General features: G+C 33.7%; 1 protein-coding gene across 7 annotated transcripts in view; it reads left to right on the top strand.

Moving 5' to 3' along the window:
* Positions 1-26041, top strand: part of LOC105688102 (neuronal acetylcholine receptor subunit alpha-7-like) — a 41662-nt gene that overhangs the window by 13860 nt on the left and 1761 nt on the right. The window contains exons 1-10 of one of the 7 annotated variants that reach the window (XM_012404154.4): positions 1845-2219; positions 4478-4620; positions 8996-9040; positions 10127-10236; positions 13626-13806; positions 13979-14054; positions 14821-15015; positions 15139-15225; positions 15298-15962; positions 16105-17533. In XM_012404154.4, coding sequence (XP_012259577.1) covers positions 2171-2219; positions 4478-4620; positions 8996-9040; positions 10127-10236; positions 13626-13806; positions 13979-14054; positions 14821-15015; positions 15139-15225; positions 15298-15962; positions 16105-16272 — 1719 coding nt within the window. In that variant the 5' untranslated portion in view covers positions 1845-2170 and the 3' untranslated portion in view covers positions 16273-17533. Of the gene's footprint in view, positions 1-1844; positions 2220-4477; positions 4621-8935; positions 9041-10126; positions 10237-13625; positions 13807-13978; positions 14055-14820; positions 15226-15297; positions 15963-16104; positions 17534-26041 lie in introns of those variants that run through there. The other 6 variants (XM_048658390.1, XM_020853606.3, XM_012404155.4 and 3 more) reach the window with 6 other exon arrangements.

The following is a 26041-nucleotide window of genomic DNA, read 5'->3' as shown; positions in this document are numbered from 1 at the left end:
TCTCTTATAATGGAGATTTACCTATAGAAAATATTAAACTGCACCTGTGATTGCTCACCCTCGGAAATTTTTGAACCGGTGACTTATCTACCTAATCGAAAAAACAGAAAAACCAAAGATAAAATCGTTTACAACATTTTTTCAAGTTTAAAGTGTCAACTACAGTGGTTTTTCGCTGATAAAAAATAACGTAGTCGAATAACGATACCGTCATCATCATCATCAACTGCTCTGCAACCAAATCAAGCAATTGTTGTATCATTAATGTTGTTACAAATGTTATCAATATCGTCATCATTAATGTTATCGATGAATCGGCAAGGGGGATGAAAAACTTGGAATCCTAGGAAAAGTTATCTGACAAATCACGCGAATAATACTGTTACCGATTGTAACAACAATAGTAATGATAATAACAATCAATTCACTTCGATATACATGTACCTGGCGTATACCATACAAGTGTCACATAGGGGTTGTGGTGGTTTCCTTTTTTTTACCCTTTTTTGCTTTTCTCCCTCGTTAGAATTTCATTCCATTCGTCCAAGTTAGCGTAGCATATACTTATATGCTCATATGTATAGGTACTGCTATACATATGCATATTATTTCGATAAATTTTCTCTCAAATATCACACAGATTTCCAAATATTTTTCAAATTCGTGTGAAATTTTTTGCAGTTGATATGTATATTAATTAGAAACAACGACAATTTACCTTGGAATCACAATATACGTAACACACATGTAAAAAATAAAGTTTACTGCACAATTATCACATTGGATAATGGTGATAAAAGAAAAATCAATCGAGTGCGGAGTTGTGCTGCATTAAAAAAAGCAAGAAAAATAATTAACGATGAAAAAATAAATTAGAATTTGAAGACGAAGACAAAAAAATAAAACGAATCATACAGAAGATGAATTCATTATACGACTGGATGAAGGAATTTTAACACATAATAATAGTAACATTAATCATAATAATAATTGCCATAATAATGACAACAACAGTAACAACGGTAGGAATAACGGTAACAGGAGGAAAATTGTGATTTAGGGACTGCAGGGATTAATTCTAAGGGCGTCATCGTGGTCGTCGGACGATGGGAAGTGAAATAATAAGTGAAAACTGGTTGCAGCCTCTGCATCGTCTGCACGTTTTAAGATGGGTGCAGCAGCAAAACTTCTTCTACACTCAATTGGTAGCAGCGGTAGCAGCGGCAGCAGCACTAGAAGTAGAAGCGGTAGCAGCAGCAACGGCAGGAGCAACAGTAAAAGCACTAAGAGAATCTTCGCAATGCAGTCTCGATGATCTCGTTATCAACTTACACTATTACTATTCATCTAATTATCGCTGCTCGTGATTCATTTTATACAAACAAACAAATAAACAAACAAACAAAAATAAATAAATAAATAAATCAATCAATGAAAAGCAAAAGAAAAAAAAATTACAACAAAATAAAGTAATAGAAAATAAAACAAACGAATAAAAGAATAATTATTAGAAGAAAAATGAAATGAAATAAAACAAAACTAATTAAAATAAATAAAGGTAAATAGATTGAATTATGTATAGATAAATGAAAACAATATATTGAATCAGTTGGTATATACTATTTATATATAATATATATAGAGATACATACTAAACATTCATATACACATGATTATATACCGCACTATGATTAATATAACATTGATTAATTAATATTATTAGAATATTATATATTTATATGTATATTCTGATAATAATAATGAAATTCAAGGAGAGAGATAATGATTTTTATAAATAATTGTTATCATCATCATTATTATTACTATTATTATTGCTATTACAATTATAATTATTAATAATACTATCATTAAAATTATCCAAATAATGATATCGGATGTTGAACGAGAAAAAAAAACTAAGTAAATAAAAGATAATAAAAACGAGTTGTAAATTGAATTTAAAGAATAATTAATAAAATCAAATAAATAATACGAAAAACAGATAAAGAAATTTTAACCGTTGTACACGAAGAAACGGGAAAAAAAACGATGAACGGAATAAGTCGCTGAAATAAATTGCCCACTAAATACACACGAAAAAACGAGAGAGGACAAAAATTGAAGATTTTTGGAATTATACATCTTACACATACACATAGCTAGCTGCAAGATGAGATGCTGCGTTTTCGTCATGGCTGCCGTCGCCCTGGCTGCAACGGGTGAGTCCAGAATACGTACATATATATGTATAAATTTTTTTTTCATCCCCCAACATGGGAAAGAAAAATTTTTATATATAATTTAATCAAAGGAAAGGAGAAAAAAAAATTACAAGAACGTAAATTAATATGTAGATTATGATGGAAAAAAAAGCAGCAACAAAAAAAAAAATTGTCAAACGAAAATAAGTTTGCAACAAAATATAGTAGCATATAGAAACTCACAGCAGCAAAAAAGCGTTCTTATAACCTATGTTATAACTGTTAAGCTTCATTGTCATCATATACATTCAAATCACATCACATTATCATCTTTATCATATATTACATATATATATATAGATAATGAATATTAATTACACTAATATGTGCCCGCCAATCTAATAAAATGCCATGACTTAAAATATATAACGATAAATACCGACAAACGTGTAAATGCAAGGCATCGTTAATAATATATATTACATGATTATCATTATTATTATTGTTATTGTTGTTATTTTCTATCATTATGATTATGGTTATCATTATTAATATCGTTTTATTTGATTTCTGTCATCTTTCCGATATCGTTCACTGATTTACTTACTATAACATATTACTTTGATTACCGTTGCTATTTCATGATGAATCACTGCGAGATTATATACATATAATGCTCGCCACATAATATGTACTAATATTACACATATACAATGATTTTCCATTTGTCAAACATATATATATATATTAGTTATGTCATCGTTATTATTACTATCATTGTATCGTTAATATTGATGTTGTTACTGTTATCATCCTTATTTTTATCGTTGTATGTCAATCGATGAAATTACTCTGAGAAAATTGAAAAAAAAAAAGAAAAACCGATTAGAATAAAAAAATGTAGGACAAAATTAGGCCAGATCCAGAAATATCAATTATATACCTAACGGTCAGGTTTTTCGGCTCACGATGTACATCTACGTATAGGGTACACATAAATATGCACAAGTATACATACATATGATACATATAGATATAAATTATTACGTTGGTTACACATATATACACTACGTACAAAAATTAGCAGGCTACCCTATTTTCGCTTTGAAAAACGTCCGATTTCAAAGCCTCATACCTGCTCGAGAAATCGCTCAGAGTCGCATAACTCATGCATAAAAAAATCGTACGAAAAATTTAAAAAACGCGTTTTGAAGAGGACACTTCAACCTTCAAAATGAGAATAGAAAAATTTAAATCCAACGACTGAGGCACCCGGTGCACCTTGTCAAAGTCAAAAGTTTACTTCACGTTTTCGACGTAACTTGAATCAGGAGGGTGTAACTAGTGAACAAAGAAAGATAATTCAAATCGACAAAAAGCATCTGAAAGGTGAAACTTCAAGCTTCGAAATACTTTTTTTGCAACTTTCTATCCCAATTTCTTAAGCAGTTATGAGGCTTCGAAATCGGACGTTTTTCGGAGCGAAAATAGGGTGACCTGCTAATTTTTGTACGTATAGCGTAAGTATATTATTTATTCAATTTCTTTTCGGGGCGATACGCAATACCAGCCAATTAATAGGTAGTTCTCGTTATCCGTTTACTTTGGTTTCGATTATAATTGTCACATAGGTACATGTAGAATTACATAGCGGCTGCAGCTATATACTTTTAGGTAAAAACATATACATAGCCGGGTCACGCGGAAGCACCGACAACGTATGTGTCATAGGTTGGTTCAAAGGAATACTCGGTCTTATTGTTAGATATTGGTGCCTTGTTACCGGAAAATTCGATCTATCGTATAAAATAAACTTCACCTCGTTACCGACAATTACCCTCCAAAGGGTCTCGCGGTTTCGCGATAAATGTATTTCAAAATCCCTCGCGGAATTTCCCCCGACCATCCACGAGGGTTTCAACAAAAATTAATCCTCCCAACAGTCAGGCACCAAAATCTCGACGATCGTGATCATCCAGATTCAAATTTTGAGAATTTTTTTGCCTCTACATTTTTCTTTGAATCACCCTCGGGTAAAGTGTGTTCAACAATTTCGCAAACAAAAACAGGAATCTAACAAAGGGCGCGAAAGAATCTAGCTTATTCCTGTAACGTACTACATTTATGTATGTCTGTCACGATCATGCTAATATTCTATGAGGTTTGGCAAATGAGAAAGAAAAAAAAATGAAAGAAAGAAAGAGAGGGAGAAGAGAAAAAAAAAAAATTGGATACTTAATCGATTTGAGTGTGATATAAAATAAATAATTGGTCAGGGCTGGTAAGTGGCGGTTATCACGAGAAGCAGCTGCTAAACGACCTCCTGGATTCTTACAACGTGCTGGAGCGACCTGTCGGCAACGAGTCCGAACCACTTGGGTTGAGCTTCGGTCTTACCCTTATGCAAATTATCGACGTTGTAAGTTTCATAACAATACCAATCATGTCTATAAGAAGTATAACAAGTTCACGATTATTATCATGATTATTATTTTTATTATTATTCTTACAATTACAATCGTCATCGTCGTTATCGTCATCGATATCATCGTTATTTTCGTTATTATCATTTTTATCGTTATCGTTACTTTTATAATTACGATCGTTATTATTTACGGGTGCATTCACACCTCAGCTAGTTACCTATATATACAGATTATCCACGTATCTGAACACAATTTGATATCCAGCTTATATAATATTTGAGGGATTTATATGCAAGGGTTGTTTGAGAAGAAGGTGGTGAAGAATTTTGTGGCGTTTCTAAGGGTTATGCCGAAACAAAATTTATTGGGATAAAACGGCCCGAGGTCAGCCTGATCCTGTTTCGGTGGTAGAAAACGTGGAATCAATCGCGAACCGAACTCTGCAAACGAGAAAAACTCTTTGCGCCTGTTTTATGTGTGCAGCTGCATTTTTCGGGCCAATACTGTTCGCCACGTACACTTTGGGAAAGAAAATTTCACCCCGTTTCACCGAATCATTGTACGGTTTATCTGCTTCTCTTTAAAAATTTGTCGTCTACTTATCGTTGGGTGAAATCGGAGATTAAATTTTTACGAATGTAAAAAGATATCGGTTTGTTCGCGAATTCTGTCGATTTAAAAATTGGATTACACCGACCACGGATTGCTCGATATAAATTCTTGTTTCAGCGAGACCTGCATTCCCCCGAAGCTCTTTACCACCGATCTAAAACACCTTGTACATTTTATATGATAGAATGTAGGTATGAGGTAATATAGTAATATCGTTTATCTTTACACAATTATCATACGTTATATTGTATTATACATATAAATATACGGTATCCTCAAGCTATGTAGTCGCTCACCATTTTCAATACTATACCCGCCTACATATTGTTATTAATGATATAATTATTATTGTTGTTATGTTGTGGTGGTTGTTATCATTATTAATATTATTATCTTTTTTTCATTTAATATTACCATCATGACAGTATACAATAGAATTTTTATTATTTCTATATTATTATTTAAATTATTATTTATATGTATAATATTACCACTTTTGTAGTTACTACTACTACCGCTACTACTGCTATTATTATTATCATTATTATTGTTATCATCATCGTTTTAGTATTACTATTATTTTATTTTTCTTTTACAGACATAAATATTATAGGCACATCGTACTGGAAAGAAAAAATGAAATTGTTCAATTAGTATATTATCTTGATAACTAAAGTGACAGAAAAAAAAATATATAGTAGCTAATAATTATATGATAATGAAAGATTTTACCGTAGATTAATATGTATTCTATAACTATACATGGATCGTGAGGATTTTTTTTTTTTCTAAGGATATATGTATACTTTTCCATAATCGCAGGGTTATACATGTAGACATTTACATAGGTTTAAAATTTCGTATACTTAACTAATTGATTGAACCCGGAAAAATAGAGAGATAGACAAAAAAAGAATTCAAGGATATGACATTATGCTGTAATGTAAAATTAATTATCATATGCGTACGTGATCTATATACATATAAGCGAAATGAAAAAGGAAAGGAACAGTTGGTTTTCATTGGTTCGGTTTTTCGTTTGGGTATTTCATAGCCTCTTTTTATTGTTGGTTTCTTTTTTTTACCAAATTAAGTTTATAGTTTCATTTTCCTTTATGAGTTAAACACACATGACGCTCATATATATATATATAAATATATATATATATGTGTGTATGCGTGCGTATTTACATCATATTCAATATACATAGGTATATAATGCATCAAATATATATTTTATAGTAGATGCGAGCCGAGATTTTTCTGTACATTTGGTATAATGCTAATTTTATATTTATCGATATTTCATATACTTTATACATGATTACGTATATTATATACACCTATCCGTATACAAATATTATATATATGTATATTTTATATATATTAATTTTATTTTTATCTTTCTTTCTATATATATACATATGCATATATATTTCGTAGATCATACAGTCTATATAAACACTGATTTTAAAATAACGAAATTAAATGATTATCTATAAATTATTCGCCCTGCACGGTAGAATCATAGAGCTTGCGTGATTATATAATATATATATACATTATTTATACAATATTTAAACAATATTTACACGGCACATACATATAAACACGTGCACGCACACATTCATATATCTATACACACCACAGCTAGGTGTTACCGTGATAGAGGCATGTACAGGTGAATATATAATATGAAATTATTATTCACATATGTATATGAATCTATACACCTTAACATGTACACACTTAATGTATTATCCATACCCATATGTGCTTCTTGTGTGATGTGCAATTTATATACATATGTTGGATTCTCATATTACAGTATGTACGATACATTTGTACATGTAACATAATTGCGATACGTATATACGTATATACGTGGGAAATTCTGTGTCACCGTGATCAAAGTTTGAATATTTTTTTAATTTTTCTATTTCACTTGATTTTTTTTTTAACGGGAGCATCGCAAGAATCTCGTGAGAAAAGACGGGGGGTTGATTAAAAAAGTACAGTATATTCCACGTAACGCCGGAATTTTAATATGTTTCACCCGATTTAACAAAATGGTCGAAATTGAAAAAGTTTTAGAGAACTGTAACGTATGAAGTATTTGTGGAAATTAAAAAAAAAAAAAAAAAAAAACGCCGCGAAACCCGGATGCCTTTTTCAAGTGCGCTTCTGTCGTGCAAAGTTTTTGGAAGCAAAATAGTAAAGGTATATTAGTGTAAAACTTTGGTGAACGTGACGTAGAATTACCTGTACGTGTAATAGCGCAAGATACACGAGTAGTTAAATATATATAAATACGTCATTACAATATTTAGACAACGATTTCATATAGCATGCTGCAGTGGTAGATCTATAGAGTATTCGCTGTACATATACATAGTAGATATGTATACGCTTATATGTAAATTATCTTATATACACCTGGATTTGAATCATACGTATACACCATTTATACGTATTGTAAATGTTCTTTATATTACAGGTATATAGCGTTGTTATATATCAATTATTTATTTGATTCATTACGATACGTACCGTGGATTGTGCAAATATAATTTACGAAACAACAAACGATACCCACGTATTGTGGATACCTATTACGGTATACCCACACGTATACCTACACATAAATTTAGGTATAGGCCGGCATACATATTTTACCGCATATACGTGACTCAAGACACTTCCGCACTGCGTCTAGAGAAACTCCCACGTGTGCTTGGATATATCCTTTACGTACATTATATAGGGATCCCCGTATATATCAACTCTTACCTATGTGTGGGTACGTACATGGATCACCACCCTGCGCGACCCAAGAGCGTACCTATATATTATCCCGACCAAGCCCACCATTTACAGGGTGTCCCATTCGAAACGGGGTTCATTATTTCGCGCGGACGATTCGTCGAGTCAAAAAATAGTTCGGACTAAATTTGCGGGGCTTTGAGGTGGACGCTACACGCGATTAAATCACATCTGGATCATAGGCGAAGGAATTTTAATTTCCGCTTTTTTCAGAGTCTGTATACTCGACTCTTCGGTCATTCCTGTCTTTGGTGAAACGGATAAAAGGTCGGAATATTTTTTTTAGATAAAACGTAAAAAGATGCGTGGGAATCGAAATTATTTTTCCCACACTCGCGATAACTCACCCTCACCCTCGTTGTTGGGTACGGCACTTTGACGGGGGACTCCGCGTTGCGACAAAATACCTTATAAGAGAAAGGGGGGGGTTGTAGATTCCGTCCTTGGTGGGGGATAGAAGTTTACAGCTGCGAATCTGATAAATATATATACCGAGCAAAACATAGGTATACATATGTGCGCTACTTCTGTGTTGGTATACCACCTAGGTGTATATCGAGTGTTTGTTGGTTCGTGACTTATATACATAGGGGATGATTTTTTGTTTCTGTCACTTTCCATTCGTGTTTCCGTATAGTTTTTTTATTTCGTCCTACCCTAGTTTTTTATCCGTCCGAATTAATAACTCATTAGATAGACGGAAAAAGTATAGATCGATTTTTCATTATTTCGTAGAGGATTTAATATTCCCCTCCACCCCTTAATTAATCGGTCATTAGGATTACCATGATGATTATTGTTGGTATTGTTATTGTTGGTATTGCGAACGAGTTGGTTATTTTTTTTTTTTTTTTTTTTTATATTTTCTTTTAGTTCGTATCGATTCACATGTGCAGGACATTAACGGGTACATGGGTTGTATTCAAATTTCAGGATGAGAAAAATCAGCTACTGATCACCAATCTCTGGCTAAAATTGGTGAGTCAACGAATCAAGCAATATTATAAACCGGTTAACGAATATTTTATCGGAACAGTGATCGACACGCACGAAGAATTTCCAAAAATTCGATATTTTTAGAATTCAAAAAAATTCGTACAAGTGGTTAAATATTTTCAATGACAATTTGACGATCATCTGGTCTCGGGAGACGGGAATAAAATGGAGGAAATCAAAAAGAAGAAACCCAAAAATGGAACGGATCCCGTATCATTGTACATTGGGTGTATACCGATAGCTGTTCACACACGATATTATCCTCGATCCGCATCAAATATAAGAGCTGAGCGGGGAACTGTGTCTTTGAAAGGGAACGATTATTGCCTCTCTTCCTCTTCCTTCCCCCTGCCCCCTTCTTCGACCGATTGAAGATCCGTTGTATAGAGTTCCTTATACCGGATCTACGCGAAATGGCGGAGGAGATCGATGACGTCCGCTTATAGGAATGATGGCAGGGAGGGGCTGCTCGGAAGCTAACAAGTAACGCTCGACCAATCTGAAACAAAGTCGGAACCATTCCCAAACTACCACCCTAACACCGCCACCGCCACCCAATTCTTCTTTGTGCCTAAACGTCGAGGGCCGTTTTCCTTCCCATCAAAACCAGAAACACGAAATAACAAGGAAGGAGAAAAAAAAAAATATTACCCCGGATACAGACCAGTGCAGAAATGAGGATCAGCCCGCGGAGGATCGGAAATATTTTGGGGGTGGATTTTCAAAAAAATTAATCACAGTCGAAAATACGAACGCCCATCTGTTTCTCAGCTCGCGAATTATTCGAAAATTATAGTTACGAAACTAAGTTCATACTGTCTCTTCTTTGTACGTGATGAACTGTGGGAGCTGTTTACCTTTCCCTCAAAATTATTATCAAAAAGGATAAAATAAGAACAAGAACAAGAGATGTTCGGATAAAATAGGGGCAAGAGAAAAATCATCAAGTTGAACAAATAATTAGGGTCTTATTTTTTTTTAATTAGTAACATTAAATTACTTTGAAATTAAGGTTCGCATATATTTGTACCGCCGAACGCATGTATAACATATTTACGGGGGTTTCAGGAATGGAATGACGTGAACATGAGGTGGAACGTTTCAAAATACGGAGGTGTTCGAGATTTGAGAATTCCTCCCCACCGTCTTTGGAAACCGGATGTCCTCATGTACAACAGGTAAAGTTTTTTTTTACTGTGGTGAAAAAAAATTTATTCGCCACCCCTTCGATCGGCGGAGAACTAGTAAATTAATTTTCAATCGAATAATAAAATGATAACCTTTGCAAAAAACTAACAATAAGACGCAGTCTTGACGACGCTCCGTTCCGAGGGGGTGTTTGTAAAAAATAAGTGGGAGATGGCCTGGAAAAGAAGTTGATTCAAGGCATAAGAGTCTGGGAAAACTCGGTCTTCAGACCGCCCCTATTCTTCTTGAATCTTGATTTTTAGGGTCCGAATCATTTTGCCGATGAGAATAACTTTTTTTTTTTTTTTCGATGCACTCGTTACGATCCTCTGGTGAAAATAATTCCTCTCTTTCGTTAGCAAAATAAAAAAAAAACAATACCGGTTATTCCCTTCTCGTTCTTAGCCCTTTATACGTTACGAATGGCGGATGAAATCGCTGCAGATTTTCAAATGAGAAATGAGGAATTATGAGCGTGCGCGCTATACCCAACCCCCACCCACCTATACCTAGAGCTTTGGGTAGCGGAGTCGCATCGGAATTTAGATGACTTGTAGTACTAGTTTCTGCTGCAGGTATAATGTATACGGTTTTATAGGTAGTGCACTTATAGATAGGTAGACGTGCAGCAGGGGTGCAGGTTTGGTTTCGGTCCGGATATTTGGATAGGGGCTCGCAGGGGGGGGGGGGGGGAGGGGGGCGAAATGAACGGAAAGGAGAACGGAGGAATATAAGGGCGGGGGGTATTTGGAGCTTCGCCAAAAGCAATATGCATTATCCATTACATATTTGAATTTCGGACAAAGCAGATTAAACTCACGTTTACCAAATATACATGACTACGCCTATCTATAACATGTCATGTGCACACACCTAAGTATATATACACACACGTAACAAATATGTGTATAGAATGCACAAGTGGACACGTTTAATATTTATGGACGTGTTGTACGTCCGTGTATATAGGGTATGTGCCGACACTTTCTCACGTGTACTTCACCTCGCACACACCTCGCACCGGAACCCCTCAACCTTATTGTCTCTCTTTACTCATTCTTCCCGTTTCATGCTTCCCTTTGTTTTTCCTTATTGCTTTTTAACAAATTCCTAACTCTCTTTTATTCCATTTCCAACACAGACACCATCTTACGCCTCCTCTTTTTATTTTCCGATATTTCAATTCTATAGTTCTTTCTACTCGACGTTACGAGATAAGACTATATTTAAAACGTCTACACCTCGTCTATTTTTATACAAACGTACGTACCTGCACATGGTCATACTTATACCTGTGCGTGTGAACGTAAGTCGAATAATCGATTTTCCGCCGGTTCGAATAAGGGGTGAAGTGATTCGAGGGGTGGTGGTCGACGAAATGTGTGCTTTCCCAAACTGTTTCATAAGTCTTCGAATGACGGTGTCGATTATTACCTCTCCCTCCACTCGGAACGTCCGACATTTTCGATGAACGTGTGCAGAACGTTTTCTTCCAAATTAAAAAATCTTATTCATTCATTTTTTATTTCGTTTAAATTTTGCGTGGCATCGATTTCATTGAGAGTATAGGGAAAGTAACACGAAATGGAGTCGCAACTCAACCGAAAGATTGAAACATCCGATGATGGAATCTTTTCTTGAAAAGTAGAAAAATTATCTCGTTAAATATTTGTATGATTTTCGTTCATTTTTTGACGAATTGAAAATCTATTGAGGAGGCGTTTTAAAAATAGAGGGATTTTTTCCAATTTCCGTTCTTCCATGTTTAAAATAGTAATAATGATGGCGGTGATAATTATCAAATTTCTATTCGGAATAGCGTATATCGACGCAAACCAAATCTACACCGGCTCTGTACGGTATGATGCTTACTTTGGCGAATTTCCAAAAGTTTATTTGTACGTCCTCAATTCACGTTTATAATATTAATTCTGCAGCTATTATGTGTGCGACCCCTGCGCTCCGAATTTGCACGGGCTTCGGAATTGAAAAACAAAAAAAAAACAAAAAAGAATTCTTTCGTCCAACGATCCTGATTACTGCCCCGAAATCGCGTAGTTCTGCAAATAAAGGGTACGTACATACGTGATATACGGTTTTGTCGTAAAAACACAAACGGAATTATTTAATATTTATCGAGGTGAAAATTTGCAGAAAATTCACAAATCTCTCCGCGCCCCAAACGACGCACACGTCGTCATACAAATTTCATCTCCACTAGATTATGTATAGGTTTGCATAGATATGTACGTGTCTGGATATCTATATACCACAGTAGATGCAGGGCAGAAGGATATGCTGCAGTTGGTGCAAAACTATAGCTCCGCTGCTGCTGCTGCTGCTGCTGGGGACCAGAAATACGATGTAGGGAGTGCGCGCTGGGGGGGGGGGGGGGGGGCGAAGAGGGTCAGGGAGGGGTTGAAATAGTTTAAAGGAGCGCGCGGAGCTTTTAAAAAAGAATCCAATAAAAGATTGGGCTCCGGCCAACTGGCTGTTTTCCAACCAATCCGCTTCACCCGTTCGTATATAACTCGCATACGGAGCACCCCTGCATTTCTCTACCTGCTACCCCGGCCTACAGATGCCAACCAACCAACCAAAACCACCCTCCATCATCGGAACTAGCTAGAAATCTAGAAGACTATATTACCTACCTATCTCATCCGAGGAATGTACTATGTCTATGCACTCGTGTTCTTTACATTCGCTTACTTTCAGATGTCAACCACATTTTCGCGTTTTTTTATAAAGACATTTTTGGCAAAGTATCGAGATTCCTTTTGAATTACAATGCTTCGTAGCTAATGAGCGATCTTGTATTTCGGACCAAAGGATTTTTCAATTTTTCAAAATGTAGTTTCGAAGAATGCAACGAAAAAATTTTTAAACGTCTTTGCAAAGATACTGAAAACTGGTACGAAAGAGATCGCATTCGATCGGATTCTGGATTACTTTTTGCGTTTATTAGCGATATTTGAAAATCTGCGATTTCAAAGGGTGATCGAATAGTTTCAAATTACGATACGCCAGGGTTGGAGAATCGCAAATCTCATCCGAACAGACCGTTCGAAACATATTTTTTTCTAATCAAAAAAAAGCAATAAGGAATACTTTTTACAATGAACATTTTTATTTCTGTCGTGAATTTTTTGGGATAAAAACGTCGAATCGTGTTCCGTTCTACCTATTTTCGCGGACGTCGAAAGAGAGTCCTCTCGGTTGTCAGACGTTATCTTCGAAAAAAAAAGTAGACGAGCACATCCCATTTCCGGCTGGCAAACCCGTGAATTTAAAAAATTTTAAATCGTAAAGTTATTCTCGTGTGCCAACTGAAATGCCCCACCCCGTACATGAATTTTTTCTTTCCTCTTTGCCGCAGTGCGGACGAAGGTTTTGACGGCACTTATCCGACGAACGTAGTCGTCAAGAGTAACGGGACTTGTCTCTACGTACCACCCGGTATATTCAAGAGCACATGCAAGATCGACATCACATGGTTCCCGTTCGACGATCAACGATGTGAAATGAAATTTGGATCTTGGACGTACGACGGTTTTCAGGTGATGTACAAATTTTTGGATACCGACGAATCGCCCGAATTTGCCAAGGCTCGTCACATATCTGGCGAAATCTCCTAAGAATCGACAAATTGAAATCGCTCAACCCGAAAGGGAAAAAATTTTAACAAATTGAAACTGACGACATTTTTTGTGTCCCTTTCAACCTTCGCAGCTAGACTTACAAATCCAGGACGAAGCTGGGGGTGACATAAGCAGCTTCATCACCAACGGGGAGTGGGATCTTCTCGGTAGGTCAAATACTCCAGACTACTACCGTAGAAAAAAAAAAAAAAAATAAATAAGTAATGGCGACCGATCCCAAGGTCTACAGCCTTCGGGGCTCTCGATTCTGAATGGCCATTCATAAAACGCTCAATGTTCGGATACTTGCGAACGGGTTTTTGCCAATCTTCATCCTTCTTCCCTCAGCTACGGTGTTTCGGTTTCAGTTTCAATCTTAAATAACCATTTTGCTTGGACAGAGGGATAGTCAAACTGACGGATAGCCAGAACCATATGACATCATCCGTCTTCGTTTGAGTCAGTCGCTGTGTTTAGTTGAATAAAAAGAAAACGAGAGAAATAGGAATGGGGAAAATAAACGAATGGAAAGGACATTCCCATGAATTTAATCAAAACGTCGGATTCTGACAGCCGATTTAACGACAGCTCTATTTCAAACGGGATTTTTTAAAGCTTGTTTAAATCCATCATCCGATTGCGCAGATGGTTTTTTGAACAGTTCCCCGTCATCTAACTAGCTATCTCAGACACCCGCGGTGCAGTATTACTTCGGTAAAACCGATCGATCCAGGGGGATGAAAAAAGCTGATCCTTTCAGCGGCCGGACTAAAAGACAGCAACTGGACTGACTTAAATTTACTTTTTCTTGCTCGTCATTCCCTCAGGAGGGTCGCTAAGCGTCTTGCCCGCCAGACGAAATGATATCGCGGAGTCAGGTATTTTTTCCATCACATGGACGATGACTTTAACCGTTGCGGTTTTTAATTGCAGGTGTACCCGGCAAGAGAAATGAAATTTATTACAACTGCTGCCCCGAACCGTACATCGATATAACCTTCGTCGTTATAATAAGGAGACGTACCCTGTACTATTTCTTCAATCTTATCGTGCCCTGCGTTCTGATCGCCAGCATGGCCGTTCTCGGCTTCACCCTGCCTCCCGACTCTGGAGAGAAACTCTCACTGGGTAGGATATTGTGTTACGGGTATAGTTTGGTCGAGTTTGGCATAGAAATTGAAGCACATCGGGTGTACGGTGACAAGGTACATTCATCGACCTTTAAACGCCCTTATCTGTCTCCATTTACAGGGGTTACCATTCTGCTGTCTCTTACCGTCTTCCTAAATATGGTGGCGGAAACTATGCCCGCTACTTCTGACGCCGTACCACTGCTTGGTGAGTTTTGCGAGGGATACGTCGTCGGCTGATCGACGACGAACACCTTTGGTAATAACATTAATTTTACAGGTACTTATTTCAACTGCATAATGTTCATGGTAGCGAGTAGCGTCGTAAGCACAATTCTGATATTGAATTATCACCATCGTAATTCCGACACACACGAAATGTCCGAATGGGTGAGGGTGGTCTTCCTCGACTGGCTACCCTGCGTATTGAGGATGTCTCGCCCGGTGGAGAAGGATGAGAAGGATACCCAAAAATCGCAAAAACCCTCACCGGTCATGGGGGGCTCTAGTAAAGCTTACGGTGACCTCGAACTGCATCAGCGCAGCAGTAAATCGCTGCTGGCCAACGTCCTCGACCTCGAGGACAACGCCTTGGCGTCTCACAACAATCTCTTGAACAACGTGTACAGCACCCCGGGTCCACATCATCCCGGGCACCCGGGGCACATGGGAACCCTCGGTTCCATGGGTTCCATAGGATCCATGGGGCACGGTCACAGTCATGGTCACGTTCACACGACGCCACATCATCATCATCACCACGCTCACGCACCGCCGCCCACGTCGACGCCTCATCATCAGCACGCGGCACCCTACACGAGTGCCGCTGCGGCCCACCATCATCAGCATCCCCAGGACCCGGGGCCACCGCAGGTCGAAACGATACTGCAGAGCGCCTGCTTTTGCGCGAGATACGAACTAATACTTATACTCAAGGAGATGAAGGTCAGTAGAGAAGGATTGATGGTTTTTCTTGTCGACTTATGAAATGGGTGCACGGATATTTGATGTGGTATTTGGAAAGGTTCTTTTGATTCTTTGAGTTTTCGACAAATCGTTACGATACACCATGTGAAACGGTTCGCAGGTGATAACGGATCAACTGAAGGGCGAAGATGCCGGGAAGAAGGTCAGCAACGATTGGAAATTCGCTGCTATGGTCATAGACAGGATGTGCCTAATCATTTTTACCCTGTTCACGATAATCGCCACCATCACCGTCCTATTCTCTGCGCCTCACATTATCGTCACGTGATTCAAACGGAGGTATAATAACGAAAAATTTACGTTTCTACACCTATTGCTGCCGAGAATGATGCTGCGGTTACAATTACCGATTAACATTCCGCGTTTGCGTAACAGAAACAATAATAATATTATTAATCATATTGATAATAATCATATTTATGATAATTATATTAATAATAATAACAACAACATTAATAATAGACATATTGAAATGAAAATAATAATAATAATAGGCGGAAGTAATAAAAGAAATATAAAATAAGTAAAAAAAAAAACGCTAATTAAATTAATAAATTAACTGGAAAAAAAAGAAAATTACAAACGAAGAAAAATGAAGCTCATCATAAATAATTGTCGTATACCTATTATCAGTGAAATGATAATACGTGTTACATTAATATAAGTTGTTGTCATTTTTTACGCTCGCATACGTATTATATTATCGATTTGATTGATATATTAATAATATATTGTTATTATCATCATTATCGCTATTGTTGTTGATGTTATTATTATTATTATTATTATTGTCATTGTAAATGAAGTCGGAAGTTGATTATAAATTAATTATTACCGCGATATACGTCGAAAGTATATTAATATACAATATACATTGTAAAATAGTTTGTTCATATTTATTATGTTCATTCTTATTATTATTGATATGAAATTGAATATCATATTATTAATTGTATACAGATATAAAGCGGTATATTATATCGACGTTGAACGGGCACGTGACCGCAGAAGATTATGCAGGAATGGTGCAACAATTTAGCAAACAAAACCTGTTGCAGTTGAAGGGTACTTTGAGGGGTATGCGAAAAGACAAAATTAAAATTAAAAATAAGAATAATACTAATGATTTGAAATTTTAAAAGAAAAAAAAAAACCCAACTATAAATAAACGACGAATACGCGTGTACATGAAAATGGATCACAAGTATATCTGTTAAAATCAAAGAAAAAAAAAAGTTACAAGGCGCACGCATTTCATACATAATTTTAATCGGATATAATCGATGAAAAACCACATCTTACAAGCTCATATTTTGTACCGCGAAAAATTTTGGGTATATCTTGTATAAAATGTGTATTATTAATTACCTAGTATGTCCACCTCACGTCCGGGTAGGTACTTGAATATCTGCAAAGTTTTTAGCGGTACTTTAATGTATCAAGCGAGATAAAATATGTATAATGTAAATGCAAACGCGATAAACGATTTATGATAAGAGTTGAATAGAATTAAATAATAATAATAATAATGATAATTTAGTTTTGGAGGTGGAGATTGCGATTTAAAACTACCATAGTGATGACGCCGGATTGTTACGACTAAAATTTAATTATAAAAAAGAAAAAGGAAAAAAAAACTATAGATGCATACCTATATGAATAATAGTAATACTAATAATCATAACGATAATAATATTAATAATAATAGCTAATAACAATAATAACATTATTGTTATTGATAATCGATAAAAAAGATAAACGTTTGTTTTTAATCGTAGAATTTCATCGAAGACCTTAGCAATATAGATCAGATATACATGGTATATGATATGTACCGTATATTACATAAAATATTATAACATTAAAAAATGAAAACGCGGTAATAAGTCGAGTATGTGCTGACTAAATAAACGAATCAATGAATATATCCGATAAAATGAATAAATGAAATAGAAGTCAGATTATGGCCCTTCTCAATGCTGAGGATTAATTATGCATGCATGCGCAAGAAAACCATCAAGAATCAGGAAAAATGAACGTCCTTTGATTGGAAAATCTCGCAAATCTATATGTATTTGAGAGGTACAATATCGAGAATGAAATAGAAACGAAAGAAGGATACAGAAAATCGAAAAAAAAAGAAGAAGAATTATTAGCTTTACCAATCAGTGATAGTAACGAGTAATTACGGTTGATTATCGACATACATATTTCATTGCTGAATTATATCTGGAATAAAAAATCTCGTCATGAACTATGCAAATATTACACACACCTATTATACATAAATATACAATAAAAAATTAAATTCATAAACAAAACTATAAAAATAAGACATGAAAAAACGTGACAGAAGGAATGAATTTAAAAAAAAAAACGCACACACACTTATATATTAATTATAATTATTATAAAGACGCATACATTGATATGATAAATATACACATAACAATAACGATAACAATAATAATAATAATAATAATAATAATAATAATGACAATTGTAACAATAACAGTAACAATAATAATACTTATTATTATTATTATAATATAAATAAATTAAATATAATCTTAAAACACTCACACACACAAATACACAATGAACTGCCAAGGTGATTCAAATGCCAGAGAATTTTATTATCCGTATTATACTATATATATCATTAGTAATATTATTATACCTTGAGAGAAAAAAAATAAAAGCCAACAAAAAAATAATTAAAAACTAAAAAATAAAATAAAAATGATAAAGATAAAATGAAACGATGAATAACTACTTATTATTATTGATATAAAAACAATTAAGACGACAAGAAATCAACGTACGATTACGTGAGAGAAGAGAATCATGACATCATTCGTCAAATAACGGTTTTTTCTTTCAAATTTTAATTCAATTATTCTTTATTTCGAATACGTCACTTATACATTTTTTTTTTCTTCTTCTTCTTGTCCTTCGTTTACTTCTACCACTACTATTACTACTATTATTACTACTACTATTGCTACTACTACTTCTACTACACTTCTTCACATCGCAAACATTATGGTTTTAATACCATTCGTATTTGTCCTAGGAGATCGAGGATCATTACTACACGTATATATCTATTTCTCCTCCTCTCTAAAATGTCTCCATCTTCATTTCCATTGTTTTATTGGAGGTTCCATTAACTATATCGAGATATACGATATTAAAAAATTACTAAATAATTGAATAATCAACTAAATAACCAACTAACTAACTAACTAACTAACCAACTAACTAAATAACATATATACCAATTATAACGTAGTTAAATAAATTAATCCATTGATTGTTAAATGATTAAATAAAACGAAATACATAAAATAACGGAACTATAAAAAATTAAAAGAAAAAAAAAACTAATAAAAAGGAAAAAAATGATATAAAAAAACGAAAATTGAATTTTACTATCATTAACATTATCATTATTATAATTGTAATTAATATTATTATTATCACTGTCATTATGATTGAACATAATGTAAAATTAACGAATTTGGCAATCATATAAGCCAACAATATTATTATTTATCAAACATATACATATATATTATATGACGCGCGACAACCAATCACGTTAGAAAATTTTTAAATTATAAATAGAGATACATAAAATATATTGTAATAATAATAATAAAAATTATAATTGTCATAATAATAATCATAACAATAACAATAACAGTTATTGTAATCATCATGATAACAAATAATCACACTAATATAACGCGACGTGTTGCGTCGTTATAAATGTTGCAAAAAAAGAAAATGATTGAACGTATTAGTAGTTTTAGATTATTAACAATAATAACAATAATAACAATAATAATAATCATAATAATCATAGTACCGTGTAACAACATGAATAATTTTGGATCGATCATTAGAAATAATTGTAAAAAGAAGAAGGAGAGAAAATTGAAAGATAATGGCGAGGAGGAAAAGATGAGAGCCCTGAAATGTGATTGAATTTACCGGAAAAAAACGAAAGAGCAGATGAAATATGAAGCTAGTGGATACTTGTGCCAAATAATAGTACTGTGCCAAAACTAAAAAATATTGTGCAGGCTCATATTTATTATCGTTGTTATCTATGTTTGCTGTGTGTATAATCGTTATCATTATGATTATTATTATAAATAATATTAATATTATTATCATTATTATGGTTATTACGATTTATACCGTGAGCCTTTGTTGAAAGTGGTCACGATCAACGCCTGCGTCGAAATATTTGTATTTCTCGGTTTTCGAGCGAGCCCGAGCTTCGCTGGAGTCGGCCTAGCCACAGGGGTAAGCGTTTTGTTGTGATCTACGACCCTCAAGGTGACGCCTCATAACAAAGCGTCTACACTGCTGGCTACGCCGACCCCAGTGGATCTCGGGTTTGCTCGTAGAACGAGAAATACGAATATTTCGAGGCATGCGTTGCTCGTGACCATTTTCAACAAACGCTCACGGTATAATTTTCTTCATCGTTACGATCGCAGTTAGCGTATAGTTGATTAATGGATGATATATTAAATTTGCGAGGAAAAGAAGAGAGAAGAATTCTTTTTTTTTCGTTGGCAAGACATTGTTAAAAATTATTTGTTTAAATTGAAAGGAAAAATAAGGGAAGGATAGATTATTTGGAAGTTTAATTAATAACGATACGTTACCGATGCTCAAAATTCGATATAATTCATATGTGACAAATTAAATTAGGTAAATAATATGTATAATACACGCGTTGTACATACGTCATCGCGTCGACGGAATTTGTTATGTAGGTATATGATGATTTTATGATTCCAGGCGATCTGAATTTATTCCGTTTTTATTGTCGAGGGGATGTAAAAGAAGGAAACGATGCGCTTCCGAAAACTGGAAAGTTTTTTGTTCCGCTGAAATTTTTTGGGGACGATATTCATCGCGTTTGAATTCAGAAGTTCTGCACTACCAAATGAATATTTGAAATCGACGTCTCGACGTAGGCAAAGATCCTTTTGATACGGTGGACATCTGGATCCAAACGAAGGGTGAGAAGTAAAAGAATTCCAAACGGAATCGGGGCATTTTCAGTTATCGGAAGTTTATCCGAATTAAAATAAATTTACTCTATAAACTATGAGAAAATAAATTACGTATTAATGATGATCGATTTCGAAACGAGAGAACGAAATATTAAACAAATGATATAATATTAGGTAGCAAACCCTCGTAATTGCACGCGAAAAATTCAACAATTGGCACGATATACAAATTGGACAGACGTGGCACGCGCTGCAAGTTTACCCTCAATGAGACAGGAAAAAAATTACAGACACGTATGTTTGTCGCGTGCAAATGTCACACCCTCTAAATATGCATAAATTTACTCGAATAAAAGTTGAAAAAAAAAATTAAAAACTAAGAAGAAAAAACTAAAAAAAATTGTTGAGAAAAAAATTAGTACGTACGACCCAATGCCGGAAGAATTTAATATTATAAATGATGATGATTTCTACTCTACACAATAATTACGTATTATAACTACACATGCAGCTATAAGATTTAACGTGCGGTTGATACGCGCTGAATACAAACACACACGCACACAGTTTTCGTTCAGATGCAGTAACAGAATAAATGAAATATCAGAACAGAAAAGATAGAGAAAAAAACCACCACCGCTACTAGACGAGCCTTCACAAGACCCTGTCATGATGATAACGATAATAATATTAATAATAATAGTATTCTCCGTTATAAATTATGACGCAAAAACAAAGTGATAGAGATTGACAAAAAAAAAAATGGCATGAAATCATCAAAATAGTGCACTACTAGCGAATAAAAAATTTGAATGAAAATTACGATTATAATAAAATAATGATTGAATATGTTCACACAAAATGAATTAAAAATAAATAAATAAATGAATAAACGAATAAATTATGTATACCTAGTAGGGAGTCTATAATCAGTAACAAATAGGGTAAAAAGTAGTGGATGAAAATTTGGAAAATAAAAGTTGAAAAAAAAAAAACTAACATAAACGAATAAATAAATAAAAAATTGAATGAATAAATAAATAACGTATGATACGACGATAAAAAAAAAGTTATACAAATTTAGAGGTTGGTTTTTAGATCTATATAGAATTTTAGACAAGAGATTTATCGGTAGATTATATATATATTATAATAGAATGGAAAAAAAATTGAAAACAAAAAAACCAAAAAAACTCAACTATATATACATACTTATTATCGAGATCACTTTCTCTCTAAATCTAAAACTATAAACTATGATATATGAACTTAAAAAAAAAAATTATCTCAACTTACCTATGATAATAATGTAATAATATATATACGTGATGATGAATAATTAAAAGCAGAAGAAAAACACAAGAGCAAAAGAAAATGAGGAAAAATATTAAGCGATTCTAATAATCGAATTCTTCCATACCAAATTATTCTTCTTGTTCTTGTTGTTGTTATTATTATTAGTATGTTTTATTATCGTTATTGTTATTGTCATCGTTATGATATTTCAAGTATCATTATTATTCTTTATGTCGTTTTGCATTCATTCTGTGCACCCTACATTATCGATATAATGTTATTATCATTGCTATTATTGTGCATATTGTTGTTGTTATTAATATTGATTACTATGATTATCGTTTTAATCATTTTTTTTCAATACGAAAAGTACTCCGATCTTGCAGAAAAAAAATAATAATTCGACAAAATGAAAATCTATAGAAATTCCACCTTTTCACCCACGACTCGTGCAGTAGAACGGCGACGATGACGATGATGACGATGATAATGATGACGATGGTGAGAGAATAATAACGCTAAGAATAATTTTTAACAATTGAAAAGTAAAAACTTGTGTAGCATACGGACAACCGCAAAAAAAAAAAAAAATAGAAAAAAAACGAAATCAGACGAGGAAATATTAAATAAGATAACACTACCTTCTCAGAGAAAGAGATATCTATAAATAGTGGCGAAAAAAAATGTTAGTCAAAAAATTAATGATAATAATAATAATAATAATAAATACGAAATGATAAATTGAAATAAATTTACAATAAAAAAATCAACAAACGAGAATCCAATTTTTCTATGCGCTGTAGATGAAGTAATAATATCAATAACTGTAATATTAATTATCATATACATAATAACATTAATATTATAATATGGTAATAAAAATGATAACATATTAACAATAGTAATAATATTTATGAACAATACTATTAATAATAACCGTAATAGTAATAATAACAATAATGATATTGATAATAATAGTGATATCATTAACAATAATATTCACACGAATGAAGAGAGAAAAGCAATGTATCCGAGGGCAAGAGTCGAACTCTCAGCTCCGTTTATTTTTAAATTTTCAAGCTGTGAGAACTGAAAAATGGCGTGATCGAAAGTTTTGATGAGATCCAAATTTGAACGACAACGTTGTGTAACAGTTGTGAGAAATTTTTCCTGAAATTCGTGTCGATCCTCCCTTGGGATATAATTAATTTACTTATAATTTGAGAACTTGGGATACCGTTCGCCATTTTGGATCCGCTGCTTGAAATTTCATTCGTGATAAAGCGCCCCGACGAAAAACGCTACCTGCTATATCAATTTTCATGAAAATCCGTTGATCCGTTTTTAAAATACGGAGGGTATACTTCCCTCGGTAACTTTATTCATTTCTAACGTATGATTCCGGAAACATAATAACGCGAAACCGATCAGATTCAAAATTTAGTCAGTTCCGACCATTGACTTGTAAAAATAAAAACTTCGATCGGTTGAGACAAAATTCATCGAAATCCATTCGCTCGTCTCGATTTATCGTCGTCCATAAATTTTATTATACACCTGACAGGCACAGGCACACACAAAAACACACATCCAAACGGCTCCCCTTTTTGCTACAGGTAAATAATTTTTAAAGATTAAGCGGGAAGTTAAAAATATTGAATACATATAAATAAAAAAAATTAAATTTAAGTATATATAATACAGGCTGCCGGGTGTTTCAAAAGTGAGTGAGAAGATGGAAAATAATACATTATATAAATAATAATAGTTTTCCACCTAATCATATACGATTAGTGTATTGATTATATTATTATATTACATTACATTATATTACATTATATTATATTAAAATAACTTAAGTTAATTTTTAATTAAATCAAATTATATAATATTTATAAATATATACATATTATATATCTATTATCGAAGAGAAATGATTTTTTAATAATCGTAATCATAATAATAATAATAATATGTGTATAATATAATGTACGTAAATTACATCCACTTATATGTAGGTATAAAATAATATTGTATATGTATATAATACAAATACATTTACATGTATTGTACGTATATACATATAAATATGCGTGCAGACGAGAATGGCCTGGTCTTAACAAATATAAAAAATAGTAAATTCATATTGAAGATTAAAGAAATATAATAAACACAATAATAATAACAATAATAATAATAATAATGATAACAACAACAATAATAATAATAATGATAATGATAATGATTGAGAAATAAAAATTGATATCGATCCATAAGCGATCGAACGATTCATTGTTGTATAGATTTTTAGAATGTCTGCAGAAAAGAAGGGGGCGAGAAAGAAAAATAATAAAAAACTTAAACGTAATAATATTTCAAAGCCAGGCTCTTTTCCGCAAATTATTATTATATATTATATTGATAAGATAAAGAAAAAAAGCATGACGATGATGACGATAACGAATGAGATTTGAATTAACGAACACAAGAATTGTCATTGGAAAGAAGAGAAGGGAAGACAACGGAAGAAGAAGAATAAACGAAGAAGCGAAAGAAGAACACGAATGAAAATTAAATAAATAAAATTAAAATAAAGATTAAAACTAAAAATAAATAAACACGTTGATCGATTATATTATAATGATGAAATCCCTGTTGAATGGTGAACTAATACAGTCACCATTATTGTAATTATTATTATCATTATTACGTTATTATGAAATGTTGAAATAAATGAAAAAAAAATGAATCGATCATGAGTTTGAATGATACTATGCAGGAACGTTTTTTACGTCTGATCAATTTTTAGGGTAGAAAAAATATGAATTTTTTGATTTTTGGCCATACAAGTACTTTTCGTTTATTTTATTTATTCTTTGTCGTTTGATATCTACACGCCATAATACATTCTAATATGCAGCAGTACATTTGAAATCTTATATCTAAGTTATACACGTTATATAATTTTATAATTATCGAATTACCAATAATTTAATAATTAATTATGAATTTATCATTTATCAAACCAACGGTGAGTGAGCATTCGTATATGAATAACGCGATAATATAAATATTGTTATTTAAAATTAATTTTCGCCTCTTGTAAGGGTCATTTTGCATCAAACGGGTCACTTTTTCCAAAAACTGTTTTGAATTCGACCCACTTTGTTTCGTCGCAATCCATGCATGAGTCGAAATATTCGCATTTCTCAATTCACCAGCAAACCCGAGCTTTGCTGGAGTCAGGTAGCCAGCAGCGTAGCGCTTTGTTGTGAGACGTCACCTTCAGGGCGGAGCAGAGGTGACACCCCACAACAAACCGCGCGCCCGTGGCTACCTGACTCCAGCAAAGCTCGGGTTTGCTGGTGAATTGAGAAATGCGAATATTTCGACTCATGCATGGATTGCGACGAATCAAAATGGGTCTACGACTAAAACCAATCGATATGTCTTATAATTTTTCTGCTCTCAACAGCGAATAATTGATGATTACTCGATCGATTGCATGAGTGGATGATTTGGACTTTCAGATTTGGATTTCGGAGCTGATTGTACGTGAGATTACTCTTGAAAAACCAAAAAGAAAAATCGATTTTTGGGCCGAAAGTGAAGTAGCTTAAAAATTGATCGTGTTACACTTTTCTGACGTATTTTGACCTCAGGAATCCGAATCTGAAAGAAAAATTGATCTATCTCTAAAAT

Source organism: Athalia rosae, chromosome 7 (genome assembly GCF_917208135.1).
Source record: "Athalia rosae chromosome 7, iyAthRosa1.1, whole genome shotgun sequence".
Lineage (NCBI taxonomy): Eukaryota > Metazoa > Arthropoda > Insecta > Hymenoptera > Athaliidae > Athalia > Athalia rosae.
This window is presented reverse-complemented; position numbering and strand designations above follow the sequence as displayed.